General features: G+C 41.0%; 1 protein-coding gene across 3 annotated transcripts in view; it reads right to left on the bottom strand.

The window, feature by feature from the left end:
• ME3 (malic enzyme 3) overlaps positions 1-22669 on the bottom strand; it is a 77877-nt gene extending 55208 nt beyond the window's left edge. The window contains exons 1-2 of one of the 3 annotated variants that reach the window (XM_053456566.1): positions 22543-22669; positions 15726-15942 (exon numbers count right to left, since the gene is read on the bottom strand). In XM_053456566.1, coding sequence (XP_053312541.1) covers positions 15726-15935 — 210 coding nt within the window. In that variant the 5' untranslated portion in view covers positions 15936-15942; positions 22543-22669. Of the gene's footprint in view, positions 1-15725; positions 15943-17770; positions 17807-17906; positions 17993-22542 lie in introns of those variants that run through there. The other 2 variants (XM_053456565.1, XM_053456567.1) reach the window with 2 other exon arrangements.
• Positions 22670-23686: the final 1017 nt, after the last annotated feature.

The following is a 23686-nucleotide window of genomic DNA, read 5'->3' as shown; positions in this document are numbered from 1 at the left end:
AACTTGCCGGCACCCGGCACCCCTCCAGAGACGGACAGTAATGTCCGCCGCTGGAGGAGAAGGCTTGCAAGGGAGCGGTATCGGAGGTCTTTAACAGACCACCGGCTCCCTTGAGTGATTTTAAGCCGGTTCAAGGATTTTCCTTGAACCCGGCTTAAAAATCACTCAAGGGAGCCGGAGGTCTGTTAAAGACCCCCGATACCGCTCCCTTGCGATCAGCGCGGCAACAGCTGTTGTGCGCCGGGGTTTGTTGTCAGATCCCGGCGCACAACACTGAAGCCGCGCCCACCGCTGTCCGTGCACTCTGACCCGGAAGAAGATAGAGAAGACAGAAGAACTGAAGAAGAGGAGCGAAGAGAAGGAAAAGAAGCTGTAAGGAGAAAAGAGGAAAGGTAGGAAAGCATACAGTGAGAGTGGATTGGTGTATGTGTGTGGATTGGTATGTGTGTGTGGATTGGTGTATGTGTGTGGATTGGTATGTGTGTGGATTGGTGTATGTGTGGATTGGTATGTGTGGATTGGTATGTGTGGATTGGTATGTGTGGATTGGTATGTGTGTGGATTGGTGTATATGTGTGGATTGGTGTATGTGTGTGGATTGGTGTATATGTGTGGATTGGTGTATGTGTGTGGATTGGTGTATGTGTGTGGATTGGTGTATGTGTGGATTGGTGTATGTGTGTGGATTGCTATGTGTGTGTGGATTGCTATGTGTGTGTGGATTGGTATGTGTGTGTGGATTGGTGTATGTGTGTGGATTGGTGTATGTGTGTGGATTGGTATGTGTGTGGATTGGTGTAAATGTGTGGATTGGTGTATATGTGTGGATTGGTGTATGTGTGTGGATTGGTATGTGTGGATTGGTGTATGTGTGTGGATTGGTGTATGTGTGTGGATTGGTGTATGTGTGTGGATTGGTGTATGTGTGTGGATTGGTATGTGTGTGGATTGGTATGTGTGTGGATTGGTATGTGTGTGGATTGGTGTATGTGTGTGGATTGGTGTATGTGTGTGGATTGGTGTATATGTGTGGATTGGTGTATCTGTGTGGATTGGTATGTGTTTGTGGATTGGTATGTGTTTGTGGATTGGTATGTGTTTGTGGATTGGTAAGTGTGGATTGATAAGTGTGTGAGAGTGATGGGTGTTATGCTGTACCATTTCCAATGTATTTTTCATTATATAATTATGCTCTAAAGTACATCATAACTCCCATCACTCTATACTGTTCCATACAGTGGCAGAGCTGGGAGACAGAGGCCTTGCACCCCCTCGCAGGACTCCTGAAAGGTAAGTGATCTTCAAAGAGGGAGAGGGTAGATAGTTAGGAGGGGTAGATAGGGAGTGAGAAGGGGTAGATAGGGCAGAAGGGAGTGAGAAGGGGTAGATAGGGCAGAAGGGAGCGAGAAGGGGTAGATAGGGCAATCATACTCCTATCATGCCAAGTCTGCGAGTGCCTCCTGGAATCTGGGTATGCCTGGGCATGATAGGAATGTGATTGCTGTTAACAATTATATGTATATATATATATATATATATATATATATATATATATATATATATATATATATATATATATATATATATATAGTTATTTAATTGTTTTGTCCTATTTTGGTGTGTTACTTACTTTAAATAAAAGTGTTTTTTATGGTGTGTGTGGGGGTCATATTCAGTTTCGGCCAGGTAGTTTTAAAGTGTGGGGGGGGGGTGCCACATACAGGATCCGCCCCGGGTGCCAAATACTCTAGGTACGCCCCTGTCTACAACAGAAGCGAAACTCATTTGGCATGAATTTATATATAAAAAAAAAAATAAAAAAAATAAAAAATTTAATTTAACAATTTAATGAACACAGTAGAACCTTGAAAACACGCTGAACAGTGAAAACCGCAATGCCATCCTTTTATTTACAAACACAGACCACCGAGGAACGGAAGCAAGAATTTAGAAATAACCTTTGGCCAAAAAGCATGTAGAGTGTGGGTGGGGAAAAAAGTCAACTGGTAGGATCTGATGGCAGATAGGAGCTGAGTGATTTGCCGATTTCCTGTAAAATTAGCTTGGAATTTCTTTTAATGACCTAATATCTTAGTCTGTATGGCACCGTATGCTATTCTTGTGCCGGGAATATCCATAAAAGATCTACTCAGAACTATTTGAAGATTACGGGACCCTTATAAAAAGTATCAGATCAGCTGAGTGAATTATAAAGCCAGAAACATCACACGATAAAAATATTTACAATAAGCTGGTCTCCGTCACTCTCAGATTATGAGAATGCAAATTTCATTCAAGAAGTGAAGTTTAATCAAAGGAATAGTCTCCAAAATTGTTTGTTTTTTTTAAATGAATGCATGTTGGAGTCCATTTTGCATGGTGTCCAATGCATTGGAATGAAACCTTCTGTCTTGTTTAACGCCTCTCCCAGCTGCCTCTGCTAAAACCTGGAAGCATTTACACCGATCCGCCATAACACCATCATCACCAGCCTAATCTTGTGTTATTCACCCTCTTGCTGCCAAAAACAGCCCTGATAGCATACATACATATCGCTACTTTCAATGGGAGCTCCCCCATTGACCGTGTCCAAAGAGCATACCATGGTATGCTCCATCCATTCAGAAGAGACAGCTGGGGAGGAGTCCAACAAGAGCAAAGACCTCTTAGGTTTGTACACAAACCCAAGAAATTCAATGGCATGTATGCTTATTCCTGCCCTATGCAGTCAGTAACACAATATCATGTTTTTATGTTGTATTTTCTCCTGGAAATCTATTTAATGAATTGCTATGAAAGAGTATTTGGTAGTATGAAGCCTAAGCCTTGGACAGCCCTGGGAGTGATGGCAGTCATCCAGAAGATCCTGCTTATAAGACAGATGAGATGTTCTCTGTCATCTGCTTTATTGGGCCGTTGCCATATGCACAGTACCAGAATGTAATGTCCTTGCAATCTCCTTTGGAGAGCTTGTATAGGGTTCAAACTAGAGGAGAAGTCACTACTGTCCATTCCGACCCCACCGGCCTGAAGATCCTGCAAACCTTATACACCAAAAGTTATTTGTAATAATTTTTATCATTCTTATTTTTCTTAAAAAAACACTGTATTTGGTCAGTCAATTTCTAACGTGGCCCCAGACTGGCCTTCTACAGAGAGATAGAAGTATGATCCCACTCCCCATCTCTTTGGGACTCTCTCCACATGTTCTAAGATGACATGGAGCAGAAATAAGCAATAGACTCTTACATCACATAAAACATAAGCTATTCTATGCGCCCTATTCATCCATCAAATGTGGCCTCCATATAACAAAAGTTAGGTTTTCAACAAAACAAACACCCCCAACATTTCGCTGCTCTGAAAAATCCCACCGTTACATTGAGAACGCTCTCTGGTTATGTTTAAATTAAATACCCGTATCAGACACGGGGCAGCCCCCTATGATGAGCAGCTAAAGTCCGGCGCTACGCTACCCTTGAATGAACCCTACTTTTTAAGTGTTATAACAATGCCACATTTCCCGTTTCCGGGAACACCCGTCTTGATGTACGGTTCGACACCCTCATTGTCCTTCCCTGTCAAAATATCTTTTGTTTCCATCAACTGCACAGGAAGGGATAGTGCAAACGAGACGTTAGATCTGCCTTCCCATCGGGATATCATTCAAGGAGTCATTTCACAATTCGCTGGTCGTTTCCGCATTCCGTTTGTAAGAATAACAGATACATGTGTCAGATCATATCATATTAGATCATATCTCCCCTCTTATAAGTAGGTGTTGGATCCCACCCATTGAGGAAATAAGCATTTATATGATTTGTAAAATAAATTACTGCACATTCAAAGAAAATTCAGCGATATATAATCTTTCCGCTGGTCAAGCGCCACATACTATATTGTAAATTAATTTTATGAAGTTATATATTATATTATCAGTGGTCGATGTATTATTCTGTACTTCAAGTGTGTCGAGTTTTCTGGATAACTACTACTACTACTAATAAAAAAACAAATAAAAACTAAAGACAAGTTGAGAGAACAAATTCAATTGAAGAGGGTTGGAAGTCTTGCTGTTAACCGTGAATGGCTTTATTTCTTCACTTCTGAATTCTCAAAAGATATTCTCTTTAGAGAACTTAAAATGTACTTTTTTGCATTAACTTAAGCAATATCCATCCTTCTTGAGCACAAAAAATATTGTGTGTGACAAAGGCTATATCTCAAGCGCACGATAAGCCAATCTCTTTCTCAGCAGGCCCTATAACACAGACTGGAAGGCGAAAACCCCCCCACAACGATCATAAATGAACGCATCGGCAAGCGAACCTAAATAATACAAAAGATAACTAAATGTAGCAAAGTCACAGCTGCTTATTACTTTCAGAGCATCTTCTGAAGTTGGGAAAAGTTAGAACAAAGTAAAACATAAAACTTAATTTGGTGTTTCTCAGTATTATGACTGTCCTCTGGGGGATTAACAGCAGGTCAAGAACAAACTCCAAAACCTACCTAGTCCTCAGAGTTAGTGGTATTCCATAGGAAGTAATTATAAAAGTTGATGCTTGTTAAAGAAATGTACCGTATTTCCCCATGTGTAAGACGCATCTTTTTTCAAAAGGGGGAGAGGAGGCAGAGTGGAGTATGGGAGGGGGGGGGCAGAGTGGAGTATGGGAGGGGGGGGCAGAGTGGAGTATGGGGGGGGGGAGGAGGCAGAGCGGTGTATGGGTGAGTTATAGTGGTGTATGGGGGGGTATAATGAATTTTAGGGAGGCAGAATGGCATATCTGGGGGAGTTAGAGTGGTGTATAGGGGAGGTAGAGTGGTGTATAGGGGAGGTAGAGTGGTGTATGGGGGGTATAATGAATTTCAGAGTGGCATATCTGGGGGAGGCAGAGTGTGAATCAGGGAGAATTTCAGGGTGGTGCAGGGCATTTATGGGGAGCGGAGTGGCATATCATGGTGCACAGTGGCATATAGGGAGGTATAAGGCATAAATGGGGGCGAGTGGCATATTGGAAGTTATAAGGCATATCAGGGGGGCATAAGACATATCTGGGGGTAAAAGGTATATCAGGGGGCTCAGTTGGATATCACTGGCATATAAGGAGTATAAGGCATATCGGGGGCACAGTGGCATATCAGGGGCACAGTGGAATCTCTGGCATATAAGAGGTATAAGGCATATATGGGGGCAGAGTGGCAAGCTGGGGGTCAGATGTGCATAACTGGGGGAGTTTGGTAAATAAAAGAAAATATAAACAAGGCTTTTTTCTCAGTTTTTATTAAATATGAAAAATAGTTAACATATGAATTTATATTTACTAATAACTTTGTACACTGTGTTTGGGTTCTTGTAGCTTTTATTATGTCAGTAAAATAAGAAGGTGAATAGCGAGAGGCTATTGCAATAAAGAGATGAAAGTGTAAATTGTACGTTTATTACATTATTTTAAATTTAAAAAAAATTGCATTTTTTATCCGATTAATCGAAAAAATAAATCGACCAACTAATCGATTATTAAAATAATAGTTAGTTGCAGCCCTAGTCCTAAGTACAGTCCTCTAGGGCAATCAGAGTCAGGAACAGCAGCTTTGAACAAAACAGCACTTTATTTTAATCGCTTAAACCCCCAAAAACCAAATCATAAAAAGAAAACCTAGCTCCCAATTGGAGCCCTCTCTAACTGAACTATGCTGGTCCAGACTGACCAGCCTAATCACCCACTACCTCAACCTCCCAGCCTGACCCAGCTACACCAGGCTCTGGAAAACCTCCCCCAGACAGCACACACAGGTCCAGGCAGGTATTGCCTCACTTGGCTCCGGGATGGTCCTCTTGTGCAGGGCCTCTCCCTGCCCTGGGAGCTCAGGGAAACTTCCTCTTCCCCCAACAGTCTCCCTGAGTATCAGGCTCCAGGGGTTTTTAATGTTCAGCACCTGTGCCTGATGCCGGCCCCATAGGAAACCCGGACCGGATCCTGCAGATTTCTTGCCTCCTGGAAAACCCGGCATGGAATTTCCACAGAATGGGGAAACAGAGCATTGGCCCACCCTGCTCTCCAATTGCTCCACCCCAGGGACCCATATGTATAATCTGCATAGCAGCTGTACCCAGATGCCATGCCAATCAACTCCCTGGGCTTCACAGTCTCACACAGACACAGAAGGAACTCCCTACGTTAGTATAGCACATCCTTTCATTTAGAAAAGACTCATCTAATTAGTCAAGCTTCTGGATGCAAAAATAGTAATGGGATGGTGTAGGCACTGGTAGCAAAAGGTTTATTTCCAGGTGTCTTCCTCGACTCTGTCCCCTTACTAACAAATCACAACATAATGTTGACAAACCTCCAAAGGCATTTATATGCATATATATTTATCAAACAAAATCTGAAGGTTCAAGCACATGAGGCAGGGTATAGCCAGCCGTATTCTTTTTGTTAAATATCCAGATGCATGCATCAAAAGAAATGTCCATAATCCATAATAAACACAGTGTTTATAGGAGTCTGAATAAGTATGGACCTCATCACCCCCCCCCCCGACAACCAATGAAACCCAGCAATTTACACCCATAATTAATTTCAATATATTAGGATTATATTAATATATATATATCACTATTATATTAATATATAACCCTTAATTAATATTAAAACATTGCTCCTATTGAGTGCTTCGAAGGATCATCCTCACATTGGCTAAGGTTAAGAGCTCCTTTGGGGCAGTTTAGAATCTTAGTGTTCTTTGTAAGGCATTAAAACAAAGCGCATGTTTGTCATGAGATTTCCATTTAATGAGGTTCCAAGCTAAATGATAAAAATAAATCTGAAATTATAACGACTTTCCTATTGAACTAAATTCAATGATGACCAATAAAAAAAAACATCAGTTCATTAATAATACATTATTAGATATGCTGATGTGCTCTTGGTTTGCCACAATGTAATTGTGTTGCGTTACGTGAGAAACAGAGTTCTGTTTCCTTAATTCCACCTTTACCCTTCCTTGTAAATTAAGGTCTGTCCAGTTTTGCCCTTCATCCATGACCCGCCATAGTCTGTAGAACGCCAACAAACTTCATCATCAAGAGAACTATTACACGCGTTCCAAGGCGGTATAGATGCTCCATCAATGTACAGAGGGTGTACTGCCCCTTGTTGAGCATACATGTTGTGATGATCATAATTATACATATTATTAATATACGGTTAAGATTTGCTTTGGCGTTTGAGGACAGAGAAGCTTCACCCACCGTCCAATCAGATCTTTTATTTGTTTAACTTTTAGCGCCTGGTAATAGCGGTTCTTGTCTTTTCCCTGGCGAAGCCGAATGATGTTGGCGAAACGCACAGGACCTTTTCTTTTTCTTTGATCTTTTCTTTGATTTTGCATTGTTTCTAAGACTGGAATCCCTCAGGCCTCAGACAGAAGCGAATGTTAGAATTTGAGAGCGTTATAAAGCAAAATTGAATTTCAGTTATGAAAAATGTATCAACGGTTTTGTAGCAATTAGATGAGTATAAGACTGTAGCAAATTATAGATACTATTTCACACAATACGGAATGGTAAAACTTTACTTTCTTTTTTCCCCAGTGCTCTTAGCAAATTCTGAGCACATTTCTCTTTTTGTAAGTACCGTATTGGCTCGGATATAGGCCGCACCCTAAAAGTTTGGTGCTTTTTTAAAGAAAAAGTTTTGTAATAGATATGCTGCCACTCTGTCCCCCCCACCCCCGAGATATGCTGCCACTCTGCCCCCTCCCCCGAGATATGCTGCCACTCTGTCGCCCCTTCTCGAGATATGCTGCCACTCTGTCGCCCCTTCTCGAGATTTGCTGCCACTCTGTCGCCCCCCCTCGAGATTTGCTGCCACTCTGTCGCCCCCCCTCGAGATTTGCTGCCACTCTGTCGCCCCCCCTCGAGATTTGCTGCCACTCTGTCGCCCCCCCTCGAGATTTGCTGCCACTCTGTCGCCCCCCCTCGAGATTTGCTGCCACTCTGTCGCCCCCCCTCGAGATTTGCTGCCACTCTGTCGCCCCCCCTCGAGATTTGCTGCCACTCTGTCGCCCCCCCTCGAGATTTGCTGCCATTCTGTCACCCCCCCTCAAGATTTGCTGCCACTCTGCCCCCCTCCCCCGACTTACCAGAGCAGACTCCCGGGTGTCTTGCGGGGCCAGAGGGGGACATCTACGCAATACGCGTATACAACGCCCGGAAGTTGTATACGCGTATTGCATAGATGTCCCCCGCCGGCCCCGCAAGACACCCGGGAGTCTGCTCTGGTATGTCTTGGGGCAGAGGTAAAACGTGGCCCTGTATAATGCATAGTGAAATCAGTGAGATTATTTTCAAAGTTTCCTCACACATTAAATTATACATTATGAAGGGTCAACTTGGTCCCACTTGGTGGAGGAACCTGCCAGCGTTGGCCTCTAGTAAGGAACAGTGAAGTGAAGGAGTTGAAGCCACAACTCTTCCTCAAGTGACTAGACCCCAAAGTCCAAAGCCCAAATTGTGAAGAAGGAGCTGAGGGACACATACAGCTTTTAATGCTAAAACTATATGCTGTTAGGCAGTGTAATATGAGGTTACTATGTTGTATTACAAGGGCTTCGTGATTGAAATTCTAATCTGTTAATTCTAATCAAGTTTCGGGTCTAGATGTAGACAATGCCCTGAGGAGCAGAGATTCCCAACCCAGCCATCAAGACACACTAACAGTGCCGGATTTCCCAAATACCACTTTGTAGTTCAATAGCCAAATTCAGAAGAGATGGACCATTGGTGTGCCTTTAGGACCGGTTTGGAGACCATTTCTATAGCCTGTATAGAAGTCAGGTAGCATGCCTTTCACCAAAAGTAAGATCACGTTGATTAACACACGGTAGAATTCTTCATCACCTGGACAAAAAGGACCCCAAGTCATGTAATGCCACAGCCTTTTACTTCACATGCAATTACAATCATTTTGTGGTTAGGGATTTGCTAATATTTTTGACCTTTAATAACGTTCAATAACGTTCTTATTATTTCTAATTATATGTTGTAAAATGACTTTCTGCAGGGCGGAAACATGAACGAGGCATATATTTAGAGGATAAAAGCTCATGTCTAAAACAAAATTCACTGCTTTTAATAAAGCTTAAAATTACTAAATTGCCCTATGCTTTTCCTTTGAAATAATACCTATAAAAAGATGAAGATGATTACATCACAAGAGGTCTAGAATAGATGAGGTGGGTATAGGCACGATAGAAAGCCATAAAAGCTACAGACCGTGTACATCGAAGTGATTCTGGATTCTGTGACCAGAACTGCGACTCTTCACGAGTTTGGATCTGGACGTCAATAGCCAAGTTGACTTTATTGAGATGCTTCATTACAGCCAACATTAGCAGCTTGACTTAACAGAAGATACCGCGGGTGGGTCTTCCAATATATAATTATAATCTCCATCAGCAAAAGGTCCCATACCTGGGTTAAGCACTTTAGGCGCATGAATGAATATTCATTACGGCTGAATGTTTCAATTCAGGCTTGTAATGTAATGTAAGGATGGTAAGGAGGTGGTAGAAAAGTGGAACAGCCTCCCATTAGCAGTGGTAGAAGGTAATACAGTGAGGGTATTAAACATGCAAGGGATAGACATACGGCTCCTGAACCTACGAGGAGATTAACGGCTTACTGAGGTTTGAGCAAAAAAATCAGACAGACCGGATCTGGTTCTTATCTGCCGTCAAATACAAGGTTTCTAGAAAAACACGTTGTTCCGAAAGGGATCAAAGCAGCAAACTACCTGGTACAGTAACAGAAAACTTCAGTATTTAGGGAGATATTTAATTAGCCATGTGTTTATTTACTTAGAAACTAAGAATTTGAAAGTTAATATTGATGTTTTGGCTTCCCTGTTCTTCCACTGTCTGATCTAAAAACAGCTATGATCCTTAACCATTTTCTGTGCCATTCTGTATAACAGAGCAATGTTAGGTAACCAATAACAATATATTTTCCAAATATATCTATGGGGCAGCCTTTGATCTTTCGAGATATATATATATATATATCCCCAGGTAAAGTGTAAACCGTAAATAAGATTATCCCTCTAAAATATAGAGTGTTATTACATTTATTCTATCAGCCTGAAGTCAGAAACGCTGGTACCTGCTGATAAGGAACAACAGTCTCATCTCCTGTGTACCAGCCGAGAAAAGTCACCGCCGGTGCACCAAAAATATTTATATAAATAGTACGTCCTATGGTCACAAAGGAGTTAATGATGATGGATAATCATCCGGACCCCTTGGGATACACATAAAGTGGGGTTTTAATAAATATATATATTTGCCCGGTTATAGTCATAGATCAAACGCATAAATAAAAAAAAAATAAAAAAAAAAAAGAAGACTTGTTGCTCAAAAAAAGTGTAATTTAGGTAAATAAGTCAGCTTACAGATGTTAAATAAATGTATAGAACGCGGTTAATAATTGATGATATGGAGATTGCTTGCATTAAAACTGCCTGCGCAATCAAACAGCAGGATCGTTTCAAGCGATGGGGGTGTCGGAGTGGTAAGCAAGCAGCTCGGCTAGGTAAATATTAAAATCCCCAGGGGGTTTCATTTATCTCGCTCTGATGTCGCATGGCGACACACCGCAAAGGAGATTCCATACGGGCGGAAGAGTAACTGATGGATGGCTGTGATTTTTTTAATGAGCATTGGAAAGGCTCTGTAAAAAAAAATAAAAAAAAATAAAAAAAAATAATAAAAAAAAAAAAAAAAAAAAAAGATAGATCTTATGTACCGGTACTCAGAGCAGAAAGAAATATTTACACAGGCTACCAGGAAATATGCAAAAAACCACAAAGATAAGGCAAATTAACGTTACCCAGGCTGGCACGTTTAGACCAGCTATCATTAAAAAATGGCACAGAATGGGGAAGAATTGAAATCAATGTTTTGCGTATGAATGTCAATAGAGGTTACAAAAGTAACAGACATCTAACTGCGATTTAACTATTTGTTTCTTATTGTTCCTTAATGAGAAATCTATCGGCCCCCCAGCCTTTCCCTGCTTTTTCCATGTTGAGCTGGAGTGCCAACGGGCTCAACAGATGCCAACGTGGCTTTGGCTTAAACTCTTCCACCAGGTAAGAGAGAAGTAAATGTGATTGAGCATGCGCAGTGTCCCTGGGGCACTTCAGGGAAGGAAGCCCTAGTAAAGTAAACCTTCTAGGTGCATAAAGCTCATCGCTGTGTGACATATAATATGATCGTTACTCATCCTCTACCAACAGCATTTCATCTGTAATATATATATATATATATATAATCGCCTCTCAATTCCTATTGATAGCCTTTCAGTTATATTTGCAATAAAATATTTATTTCTGTCTCCTGTGGTGAGATGGTTATCCCAGCACACAGCTAACCCACTCCTAATTTAATACCTTTTTATACATTTCATAACTAGTGCGGGAAACGAGACGTTTAAATGACAGCCCGCGGTGCCCAGTCCGGAAATCCCACTAAATTTCACGGCATTATTTGATCGTTATTCGAGGCTGGCCAGGGCTTTTGCCGCTGCCTTGGAAAGCTCCCGGAGAAAGCATTTAAACGCAGCGTTAAGCGAGGCGACATCTCATTATGTGAAGACATGAAGGTGGCTTTGATGGATTTACACTCAGCGGGTTTGGGATTCGAATAACGGCACACGGCTTTGTCTCGACTATCACTATCCTTAAATAAAGGATCAGTCCCGTCAATGTTTTTGTTTCGTGACTGTTCCTGTAGGCTTCTTAAAATCCCTCACCCCCCCCATCATCATCAGAAACGCTCTATATAGCTATGTAGACAAACACAGTTCCACTGATCCCCGAGAAGACAACAAAAGGGGAGTTATGGACAATTTAAAGGGACAGTACATTTGAAAACATGACCTTAAAAAGGTTCAAACAAAGTAATTTATCTTTCAATGAGAATTTCCTTCAGTGTCCCGAAGGAGAGAGCCGGTCGGTCGCCCACAGCGTTCATAGACCTTGTCGGGTCCTCGCTGTTGGATGTCAGAATCCGACAATACATTACAATACACTGCCAGCTTTTTGCTTACGGTCTCTTTAAAATAAGTAAAATATCCCCAAATTGTCAATTAGTCTGGCGTTCCTCAATATAAATTGACCAAATAAACAATATGATTTTTCTTACTGAAGACGATTGCAATTTTTGGGATAGTTTTAGGGGGCGCAACATACGCGTAGAATTTGGCTACCGTTTCACAAGATTTGGCTACTGTTTCACTCTCACTTTGCCCATGATGTTTAAAGCTGATTACTCGGCATACTGCGTCTTGTAGTACAGAGAAGGAACTAAGGTTCTAAATACTTAAAAAGATATATATATATATATATTGAGTAACACATTTTCCTCTATTAACGATGATGAAACAAACGATAACAATTTGGTACTTTATTGTCTATAAGGGGGGTCTGGAGAAGCCGTTGTGACCCCCTGGATCTAGGGCTGATCACTCGATTCTACCCCCCGCTGTGATTATATATAAGACTCCCAGTTGGTGCTTTTGCCCCCCAGTATGTTATGGTTGATACCTCTGCTTGAATGCAGGCGACTCAAGTAAGCGCATCTTTAAAAAAATAAAATAAATGACAAGCCAGTGAGGGCCGGTATTAGAGCCATTTGGGTCACTACATAGAATCTTCATCAAACTATTAAAGGGTTAATATTTCCAGCGCCTTAGGGTCACGGTCTGGGTATGGTCACGGTCTGAAACCAGCTTTTAGTTAAAAATGTGGAAGGAGGGCATAGACATGCGCGCCATTGTCTCTATGGCGAGGACGGGTGCTAAAGACGTAAGCTGAATATACACAGATATGAACGATTCGGCCCCCGTCTAGTCTGCCGATTCTCTGTGATGTAAAGACTCAAACTTTAATCATCATCCCATGCATGCTTTAATTCCCTCACGCCATTAGCCTCTACCACTTCTGCTGGGAGGCTGTTCCCCTTATCTACCTCCCTCTCCGTAAAGAGAAGCTCCCTTACATTCCATCTAAGCCTCCGATTTATAGATTATGAACTCTTGTTCTATAATTTATCCTCTTTTTAAAATAAACTACCCTGTACTTTGTTAAAACGCTTTTAACAGTGAGCTATGACATCATATTCTAATACAGTAACCGGTATACAAGTTTTTGTAGCCGCTTATCAGCGACCTTCCCGATTCACATACACATTCCTGCTGCGAGGGGACTTGACAATGAATGAGAAATGGTTCATAACAGGGAGCAAATGGAAAGGACTAGATTCCGCGTTACTGAGACGTTTCTGACAATTGCGCAAGTAAACGGTTTAACTATGGCCAAGATCTGCTGGCGCGGATAATTTTCAGCGGCTAAGCTGCAGATTCGCTGAAGCAAACACATTTATTGATTAAAAAAAAGGAACAAAACCTGGCAGGAACTTTGTGGATTTCATGAACCTTTCTGCTGAGCAAAGTCTTGTGTGGGTGATTGCAAAAACCTTTGTTTCTTCTTATTCAAAAGGGGAAAAAAATATTTTTTTAATGAAAAACAAAAATTATTAACAAAACAGTATATACTTTGGCGTGATTGTCCTTTCTAGCTGGAATCAATTTATGATGTCATAACCCGGTGCTCTACTTTAAATGGCGATAAAGGGACCGGCCACTCCAGACTGTGCTTAGTTCAGAATACACCACAGGTTGGCTCTATACAAATAAAATATAATATTATTGTTAATTTTATTATTTGCTATTATTAATAAATAATAATAATAATAAACTGCTACACAATAAGCACATAACGGGTTGTCTTCTGTTAAAAATAAAAATGTGTATTTGTTGTGTACAGTTATAATTTTTTTCCCCACTCTCCATGAACATAATATAGATAACTGAGAACTTCCTCAATCAGATGACTTGAGATATTAACCCTTTAATAGCCCATAATGATGATCCCATGTACTGGCTCGTTAAATAAACATTTACATCCTTTAAAGCCTACATTCAAGCAGGGATATCAACCATAATATATATATATATATATATATATATATATTATATAATATATATTATAAGTCTTCTATATGGTCATGGCCGTGTACAACAGGAAGGAGTCAGCTCCGCTCTGTACGACCCTGAGAATCTTCCCCATCACCCTGAGATTGGGGCAAAACCCCTGATACTCGGGGGGCAGGTATGGCAAGATATGCCAATCCGACCAGTGTCTACAGGTTAGAACCTGCTAAAGGCTTCTAGGTGCGAGACGGCATTTTAACCCAGCACTTACTCAATTTGCTGTTTTAACCCCGGAGCGGTGTTTGCTTTCGTTATCTGTCAATAAGGTCCGTATCCTGCGTGAGCAAACAGAAGCCGCAAGCGATCGTTCAGATGGTTCAATGAAACCGGCCGAGGCAGATAACAGCCGCCGTGTAGACGATTGTAACGGGCATTTTACGACATATCACTCTGGTGAAAACCCTACCCGTTTCCCTAAGCAAATGTTATCATACGACCAAAAACAGGCAATCTTAGGGATAAGTATGATTACGAGGTTTATTACGACCCAGCAAGCTGGTCCAAAGATTTGCAACAAAAGTGCTAGAAATGCCCACTACTCTATTATCTTTTCGACTCAGGAGCCATATGCGTATCCCATGCATGTTTACCTTCCCTTACTGTGTTAAATAGAAAAGGATAGAATAAGGGTCACAGCTACGCACTTACTGGAACCTTTGTGTGGTCCATGTATGGACTTTCTGTGCAATCCACACTTTGCTGTGAGGGCCTCCTGTATTCCGTGATCATTGGGATGGGCTCCTCATGATCCATACGAAGTGGATCGGAAAAGGTGAGAATAATTAGGAGAGCTGGTGGGATAGGCCAAGATGGAAAGGGTTGTGAATAAGATCATAAACACAATGGGGTGACGGGGGGGTGGATTTTATAACATTTGTGGTGGACACGGGGTCCAAGTATCCTCACCCACACTGCAAAGCCAGGGGGGGACCCGGTCAGCCTTGTTATTCACCAAGGGTAAAGGATGGATGATTTCTACCCCATTTGTAAATCAAAGGCCAATCTAAAAGGAATTCGGTTCCGAGCAACTTGGTCTAACTTTGTATATAACGTAAAAAAAATTCTTCATTCACAAAAGTGCATTACGCAGATTGGGGTGAAAAAAGATATAAGGTTTGTAGTTAAAATTAAAAAAGGCATTTCAAACTCATATCGCGCACATATAAGGTCAACGCAAACATCTTCCCAGGGAAAGCAACCTCAAGGGCAGGAATTAGGATTAAGGGAATAAACACACAAAATCTGGAAATTATAGCACCCAGAAAAAAAAAAATCAAAAAAAAAAACCAGGCAGACTCCCCACCTGGTTAATATCTCGCTAGCAATGCCCAGGCTGGAGTATACCACATTTAAAGGTGCTGTTCCACTAAAACAATCATTGATTAAGCCGTCTGGTACGTTCAACAAATAAACCTCAGCTGACTGGTCATTTTATTTCTATGGCGGCAGCGGCTCCCGTGTCACATTACGTGTTCATGAATAATGTACACATTGTCCCAGATAAACTTTGAGATCATACTGGTCTAATATTTTTTCTCACATTATAAGTTGCATCACGAGACTTAATATCGGTTCAGATCCCCAAACAGATGGGGTCTCCTCTTACTTTGTTGAGCTGAGGGTTCCTCGTGATGTCATAGCCCCTCTTCTTAATAGCTTGTGTTTGGACCGGCTGGGCTTCTCCTGCCCCTGAATGGCAGACTCTCGGCAAAGTTGCCCGGTGGGGATTCTTTAGAAGGGCGAATAAGGACGGCGCTCTCCCTGCGCAGCCGACAACTCGAGCGGACATCACGTGCTTCCCAATCAAGCAATTCATCTTCTATCTAAATGAGAAAAGAAAGGAATAGCCGTTATGTCATGTCCAGGTATATTTGAACTATAAATCCTACAACTCTCAGCCAAATTATGTAGGAGTCAAGCATTGCTACGATTTTCTTTTCACCATCTAGTCATTGGAACACAGGAGTGATGGGAGTGATAAAGGGTCATTGGAACACAGGAGTGATGGGAGTGATAAAGGGCCATTGGAACGCAGGAGTGATGGGAGTGATAAAGGGCCATTGGAACACAGGAGTGATGGGAGTGATAAAGGGCCATTGGAACACAGGAGTGATGGGAGTGATAAAGGGCCATTGGAACACAGGAGTGATGGGAGTGATAAAGGGCCTCTGTACGCCTATAGAGATATTCCATTAACAGCTACAATAGTGATTTACAACATTAACCCCGTCTGCGCTGGATTTCGGATCCATCTCATGTTATTTTCATGGACAAAATGTGCTTTTCTTAAAAAAACACAGAAATTTTGAAGTGACCTCAAACTTTGGAAGTCTTACAATAGTTTGTGTTTGGCTTGTGAATAGATCGCGGTTTAACCCACGCTAGGAAGACCAAATCTAAAGAATAGTAGATAAAGAACACGTATACTCAACAGTTACGGGATTTCCATTAAAAATATGTAGCAAAATCCTGACCTTGTGACCCTCGCCTAATTCATGGTCCGGTGGCGCTTCAAAGTGACCCAACTCATTGATTAAGAGTGACAAATAACTCCCTCTCTCCAAGACTTTGCAGGTTTGTGTTGACCTTGAAGTCTCTGTTTGAACAACGTGCGCTCTACAGGGATCACCTGCTCTTATAGAACAGAGGAAACCTCTCGGAGAATCTTAAGCATCCATCTCCACATCTCCTGGGGATGGACCACTAATGACCGTGTGTTGACCTTTGGATAGATTGAAAGTCGTGGAATGTTCTTCACTGGAGTTTTTGTGCAGAACTCTTCAATAAATAAAGACACCAAGACTTTATCTTACTGTAAAACAATGAAGACTCCAACGCCTGGAAGAAGGACCATTAGGACCTCTCAAAGCCTCCAGGAATAGCGGGGTTTGTAGCCCTACAGGTTTGGTTAACCGAGCTTCACACGAGGAGCCCATGTCAGAACCTACAACACGTTCTGCACCAGTAAAGAATAAAACATATATGTTCTATAAATCGAATGATATTTAATGCCCGATAAATTACTGTATTTACCCGCTGAGATGATTACGCCCGGGAAGAAACGAGAATCTCAAAGGAATAAAAACATTCAGACGTTTTTACTGCAATTACCACGTTAACAGATAAAACAGCCGTCATGCTTCATCTAGCGATAAAATTGACAGCGCCGGGTGAGGATCCAGTGAAGTAACAAAGAAACATTTCTATATTACATTGTATCCAATGGTATCCACACGCCCTGTTTAAAAATGGCTTCGCTTGTACAAAGTAAATACATTATATTTGGGGGGAAACATCTTAACCCCTTAATGACAAAGCCCGTACATGTACGAGCTCAAAATGCATTGTTTTCAATGGGTTTAGGGACCGCCCATTGTCCTTAAGGGGAGTCGATACTAATTTATTCTGGGAGGTAAGGGTTAAACAGCTTTGGGCATCAAGAAAATGAGTCACTTCCGCAGTCTCCTGGCATCCGACAAATACTAGAAATACAGAAAAATCTATCTGTATACATCTACACGACGAGCGCAGACGTACATATATACATATATATATATTTATTATTATAAACACACATATATATATATATATATATATATATATATATATTATATACATTTATTATTATATACATACATACAAGGCACAGACCTGCCAGGAACAGCACAAGGTTAATTAATTCTGTAAAAGTGCAGGAAAGCGAGGCTGTAACACGCGTGAAAACACACAGAGGAGGCCCCGGCTGCAGACCCCACGCTGCCGGTTTGGCGACGTTTGTTGCGTTTACCTGCGGGCGTTCGGCGTGCACCGGCAGCTGCACACGGCACGGCAGGAGTTAAGTGAACTAAAGCTCTCTTTATTAGGGCAGAGCCAGAGACCGCTTCTGTCTCTTTTTTTTTCTTCAACAACTTTATTGAGCAGTACAAAATGCTAACGCAGACATAGTTAACATAGAAACAGAATCTGCCGGCAGAGCGAACCTATTCGGCCCCCGTCTAGTCGGCCCGTTGCTCCTGCTGTAAAGACTCCGACCTTAATCAGTCGTTGGTCTCGTCTTAGATTCGGGAAGCCGTGCGCCACATACATGTTTGCATTTCGTCACATCTGGGAACTTTCTAGAGACTCTGGAAATATTAACCCTTTAAATAGCCCCTCATGGATAGTATGTAGTAACCAAATGCATTAACTGAATGACTCTAACATTGGTCATCATAGGAACCTTGACTTGTCGTTATTTAAAGATACATTAGAGTCACCTGCATTCAAGCAGGGACATCAACTAAAACTCTCTCCACCTAGTGTATCGGTTTGTCTTAGTCTGTCAATTCTCGTCTTGTCATACCCCTTGAATATATGTATTGTATTAAGCGCTGTGTAAACTGTTGGCAATATATAAATAAAAGATAATGATAATAATAATAATAATAATAAAACGTACGAGTAGCAAAAGCACCAATTAAAAGTCTTAGATACGATCACGGCAGGGGAGAATAGGAGGTAGTCAGTTCCAGACTGTGTGACCCTAAGAATCTGCCCCTTTATCCTGAGCTTGGGGTAAAAAATCTGAGACTCAGGGTCATACTGTGACTCTATTAAAACCTTTTACCACTTGCTAGGAGGCTGTTCCACTTATCTACGACCATCTCAGTAAAGTAAAACTTCCTTACATCCCATGTAACCCTCTGACCTCTTGTTTTAACATTTCTCCTCCTTCGTACTATTACTACCGGTGGATTAAACTGGAGAATGATTCAGTTACAGAGAACCATGCTGGGAAAGGGTGATAGGAGTTATACCCCATGACCACAGGTTGTCACTCTCAGATACCTAAACAAGGTGCAGATGTATGTAATGTTATACATTTTTTTTCTAAAAAAGCTACTAAGTGTCTATATAAAGCACTTAGAAATTAAGGATAAAACAGAACATTTATTTAAAGCCCAGGATAGGCATAGGGAATTATTATTATCATCATCTTTTATTTATATAGCGCCAACAATGTCCGTAGCGCTAATACGAACCGATCCGAGGGCTCTGGTCGGAGTATCTTTAAGAGCCATATTTATGCACAACTAAAGAAAAAAAGAGTGAAATAATGCATTAACCACCCACACAACTCTCAGCTAAAATCTACTGCGTAAATCTTCCATATCAGATGTTGTAAAGCAGAATTAATATTAAAAACGATACAGGGTACCGTGAAAATAACATAATATCGCTGTGAATTCAAGAGGATTTGGAGCATTTGTTTCTATAGTCTGGATAATTCTCCGCTGAATAAAACATGAGAAAAACAACAGGAGTGGGAGAGGGGGGGTCCACTCGACGAGTATGAAATCAATCAATTATTGTTTAGAAAATACCAAAAAGCTACTCGCAGAATTAGAGAATTAAGCACAAAATATGTCCGGGAGTGATAGTCAGGGGCTTAATTTGTCACAAAGAGCTGTTCTGGGCTGGACCGGGCCAGTTGCTGAGGTGCGAATGCAGCAGGGTCATGTAACACCGTCGAGGGAGGATGTTTGTGTTTGTGTATGTTAGAATAAGAGTGTTTGTGTGAGCGTGAATGTGTAAGTGTTTCTGCGAGCATGAATGTGCACGTGTAAGTGTTTGTGCGAGCATGAATGTGTATGTGTAAGTGTTTCTGCGAGCATGAATGTGCACGTGTAAGTGTTTGTGCGAGCATGAATGTGTAAGTGTGTTTGTGCGAGCATGAATGTGTAAGTGTTTGTGCGAGCATGAATGTGTATGTTTAAGTGTGTTTGTGCGAGCATGAATGTGTATGTGTAAGTGTTTCTGCAAGCGTGAATGTGTATGTGTAAGTGTTTGTGCGAGTGTGAATATGTATGTGTGTTTGACAGATAGTGTGTGTTAGCATGAGTGTGTAACTCTGTAAGTTTGCGTAAGCGTGAGTGTTTGTGTGTAAATGTGTACCAGTGCTCATGTTAGTTAGTAGAGGGAGGCAAGGGGCTGGTGGGACCTCTTGGCTTCACCTGCCTCCTATGCCAGAAGGTACCAGCCCTACCCTAGTGGTAGTCAGAAGCTGGAGAGCTCAGCCAAGTTAAAACTACCTGTGTTTTAGACTGTAAGCTCTTAGGGTCAGCGTCTCCACATAAATCAAATACTAATAGGGTTCTCCATTATAATGCATTCAGGTAAACTGAGAAGATCAGGCTTGATTTAGCAACCTGCCTCCCACCAGCTGTCCATTGACTACAAATCCCAACATCCTCAGCTTTACTTCATGAAGGAACTGTGTTAATAACTCTGTGTGTGGAATTATGGTCTTTAACTGTTCCTGCGTCATATATCTTTTTGTTCCAATTAACTCCCTTGATCTGCAGACCTGGAGCCGCCATTCCTGACAGTCATGTGATATTTTATGGTGATTTTTCCTCCTCAAACACCACACCGAGCTGATGCTTTATGGCAGCACTAACGAAATCTGTCCCTCCAGAGACTTTCATTAGTCAGAGTATCTAGCTGGGTGATTAAGACTGAGCTATTCTATTGTTACCTCAAGACAGTATGAAAATGAGTCGGGGTGTTTGTCTAGTAAATTGGGCTGCCAGAAAACATTATATTATATGAAAACTAGAATTATTTTGATAAAATAAAACATCACAATTTTTTGAAAACATATTTTAATCTGATACTAGAAATAAAAAACGTTAAGAGATCCACTAAGTTTCTTGGAGGATCCAAATGTTGTTATTTTGTGTCACATCGTATGTAATATGTGGCGCATGTTCTTAATTAGTTACTATATGCCGGTTAAACACCACATGAATTCGGGTCTGATGAGGTAAAATAGTCCGTGGACATTTAAACAAAACAACGTCTTAAACAATGACTTAAAACATAAAATCCAACGTCCTAACCAATAACAGGTCAGAGTTTCGGACGCTGTCCATGCGCAACACCAGCTTTGTAACGAAATACAGATTGTGCGTGTTGACAGCACTGAGGTGATATGACCCTGTGAAAAATATCCCCGGACGTCTGACATGATTTGCCCAAACAGCTTGTTTTCTGCATCGGAAAATCCACATTGGGTCTGACGTGGCATTCAGGAACGTTAGGCCCAAAAAAAGGACCTGGTGAGCTCACGGGGGCCAAAGGCCATTTTATTTGACATGCTTTTAGATGAGGGGGCTACTAGTCTTTAAGGCTAATTGCAAATGGAAAGAAAATACTTGTTATCAGTAGTGTAAGGCAAAAATTTTTTTTTATAGCGCTTGTGACTCTTTGAGGCCGAAGCTGGTTTCAAGAGTCCAGATTTTATCTTTCAAGAATTAAACCGAAATAAATGGATGCTGTTATTTAAATGTTAAATTAACAAGTATTTTTTTTTGGGGGGGGGGCATTATGTTTGTCCATTTAAATATTCTGTAACTTAATGTTGTAAAATAACACTTTTTAGATTTTCTTTTGTACTTTAACATTTGGCTGATTATATAAATGGCTCTTGCTTCCTTAGAAGTGTTTAACAGAGAGAATGAATTGATCGAAGAACTTGTGCGCTGTCCTAAATTCGACCCAGGTTTATAGCTTTCTAGACAACTAACTTTTCATAGCATTATTTAAATAATTAAATTTTTTTAATTAATTTAATTTAAAAAAAAAATTAAAAATTAATCAAATCAAATTTAACAATAAAATATATTTATATATATATATTTTATATATATATATATATATATATATATATATATATATAAATAAATAAAAAAATTACTATATGTTTTACATCAATAAATTTATAGGGCAAGCAGACAATGCAATAGAGCATCTCAAAAAGCTTCGCAGGGTGCTGGGGTGTATGGTCGGTGGCATGAGTAGCAGGAAGAGGGAGGAGGTTCTGCCACTTTACAGATCTCCGGTTCAGTTCTGTAGACCTCATCTCCAGAAGGATATTGATACATTGGAGAGAGTTCAGAGGAGGGCGACCAAAATGCAGAGTGGTTTGCAGGACAGAAATTATCAGGAAAAGTTAAAGGATCTTAATATGTAGGGCTTGAAGGAAAGACGAGAGAGGAGGGATGCAATAGAAACATTTCAACTAGAACAAGAGGTCATGGTCTAAAATGCTAGGGTCAGAGGCTTAAATGTAACGTAAGGAAGTTCTACTTTACTCAGAAGCCAGTAGATAAATGGAACAGTCTCCCAGCAGAAGTGGTGGAGGGCAATACAGTGAGGGAATTTAGACATAAATGGGATAGACATAAAGCTTTCCTCACTATAGGACCTGACCAAAGTCCGATCAGGTAGACTATAATAGTTCTTATCTGCTGTCGATTTCTATGCTTCTGTGTTTCATAGAACAATGTCTATTTTCTCTCCATTTATATACAATGTTTTCTTTCTTGATCTCTACAGGCCTTTGTTAGTCTTTGTTTATTCCTTACTTGCAGATACATTACCTGTGCCGCGTGAGCCTGAAATCCCTCATTCAGCCTGAGCTGCAGCCTGTCCCGTGAGCGGTTCCTGAATACGCCGCTCTGGGTGACCCTCGGTCCCTGCGCATGCCAATGCCGTGCCTGACGTAGCTGGTTGGAATCCAGTTTTCCATTCCATAACTCTCACTCCCACCTGCCCCTCCAATCCTAACCCAGAAACACGGGGGCTGCAGCTCAGCACGTGTTCCTAATTTAACTCAGCGTTAACGCTTTCCATCGTACAGACCTTGTGTTAATGTATAATGTGAAACACGTTGCTTCTGGGGCTGTTTATATATATGTATACATTATATCTACAATATACTGTATACATATATATATATATATCGGTGTGACCTCTAATTTTTGGAGTCCCCTCTACACATTTGCTCTCTTTCCCCATTGCCGGCTATTTGCGTTGCCGAGATGCGTTTAACTAAATACTGGCCACCGGCCTGCTCCAGGGCTGACTTATGGGAGCGTTATGGGGGGGTTCTAACGAGACCCCCCTTGGCTGCTTTTTAGGAACCAAAATTGCTGCAAAATTCAGGCTTTCCTTTGCCGCTCTGCAGCTACAGGATCTTCAGCAGATAAGTGGCTTAATTATATTTCTTAATTAAATCATGAATACATATTAAAGTATTTAATATGCGTTGACGTTTGTTGAGGCTGTGTGGGACATTAGGCTGCCCCTTTATTCCAATTAACCATCGTTAACTGCATTATTAATATGATCTGACCTCCTGCCCTGTGACCATTTTTAAAGCAAACACTTTACATATAATATCGGGTTAATACAAGGTTAAGTACATATAGTTTAAGTGAAATCACATTTTTTTCCCCTTTTTGAAACTCAATTGGAATTGTCTTTAATGTGGGCTTATATGTTGAGTATGGCGGCCATAGCTCCTTTAAAGAGGAACCGTTAAGTCTTTAGCATGGATTAACATGACCTATAGCTTGGGTTATCACCTTGTACCTGGAACTAAAGCACTTGTTGTGGAACCTGTGCTGTCTAAATATATTTATTTTCTTCTTCATAACCATTTTCCTACCAAAAAAGGATCTCCTTCATTTCTGTCCATTTAGGAAATTTATAGCTACAGCTACACAAGAAAATGTGATGTTT

Source organism: Spea bombifrons, chromosome 2, assembly GCF_027358695.1.
Source record: "Spea bombifrons isolate aSpeBom1 chromosome 2, aSpeBom1.2.pri, whole genome shotgun sequence".
Lineage (NCBI taxonomy): Eukaryota > Metazoa > Chordata > Amphibia > Anura > Pelobatidae > Spea > Spea bombifrons.
This window is presented reverse-complemented; position numbering and strand designations above follow the sequence as displayed.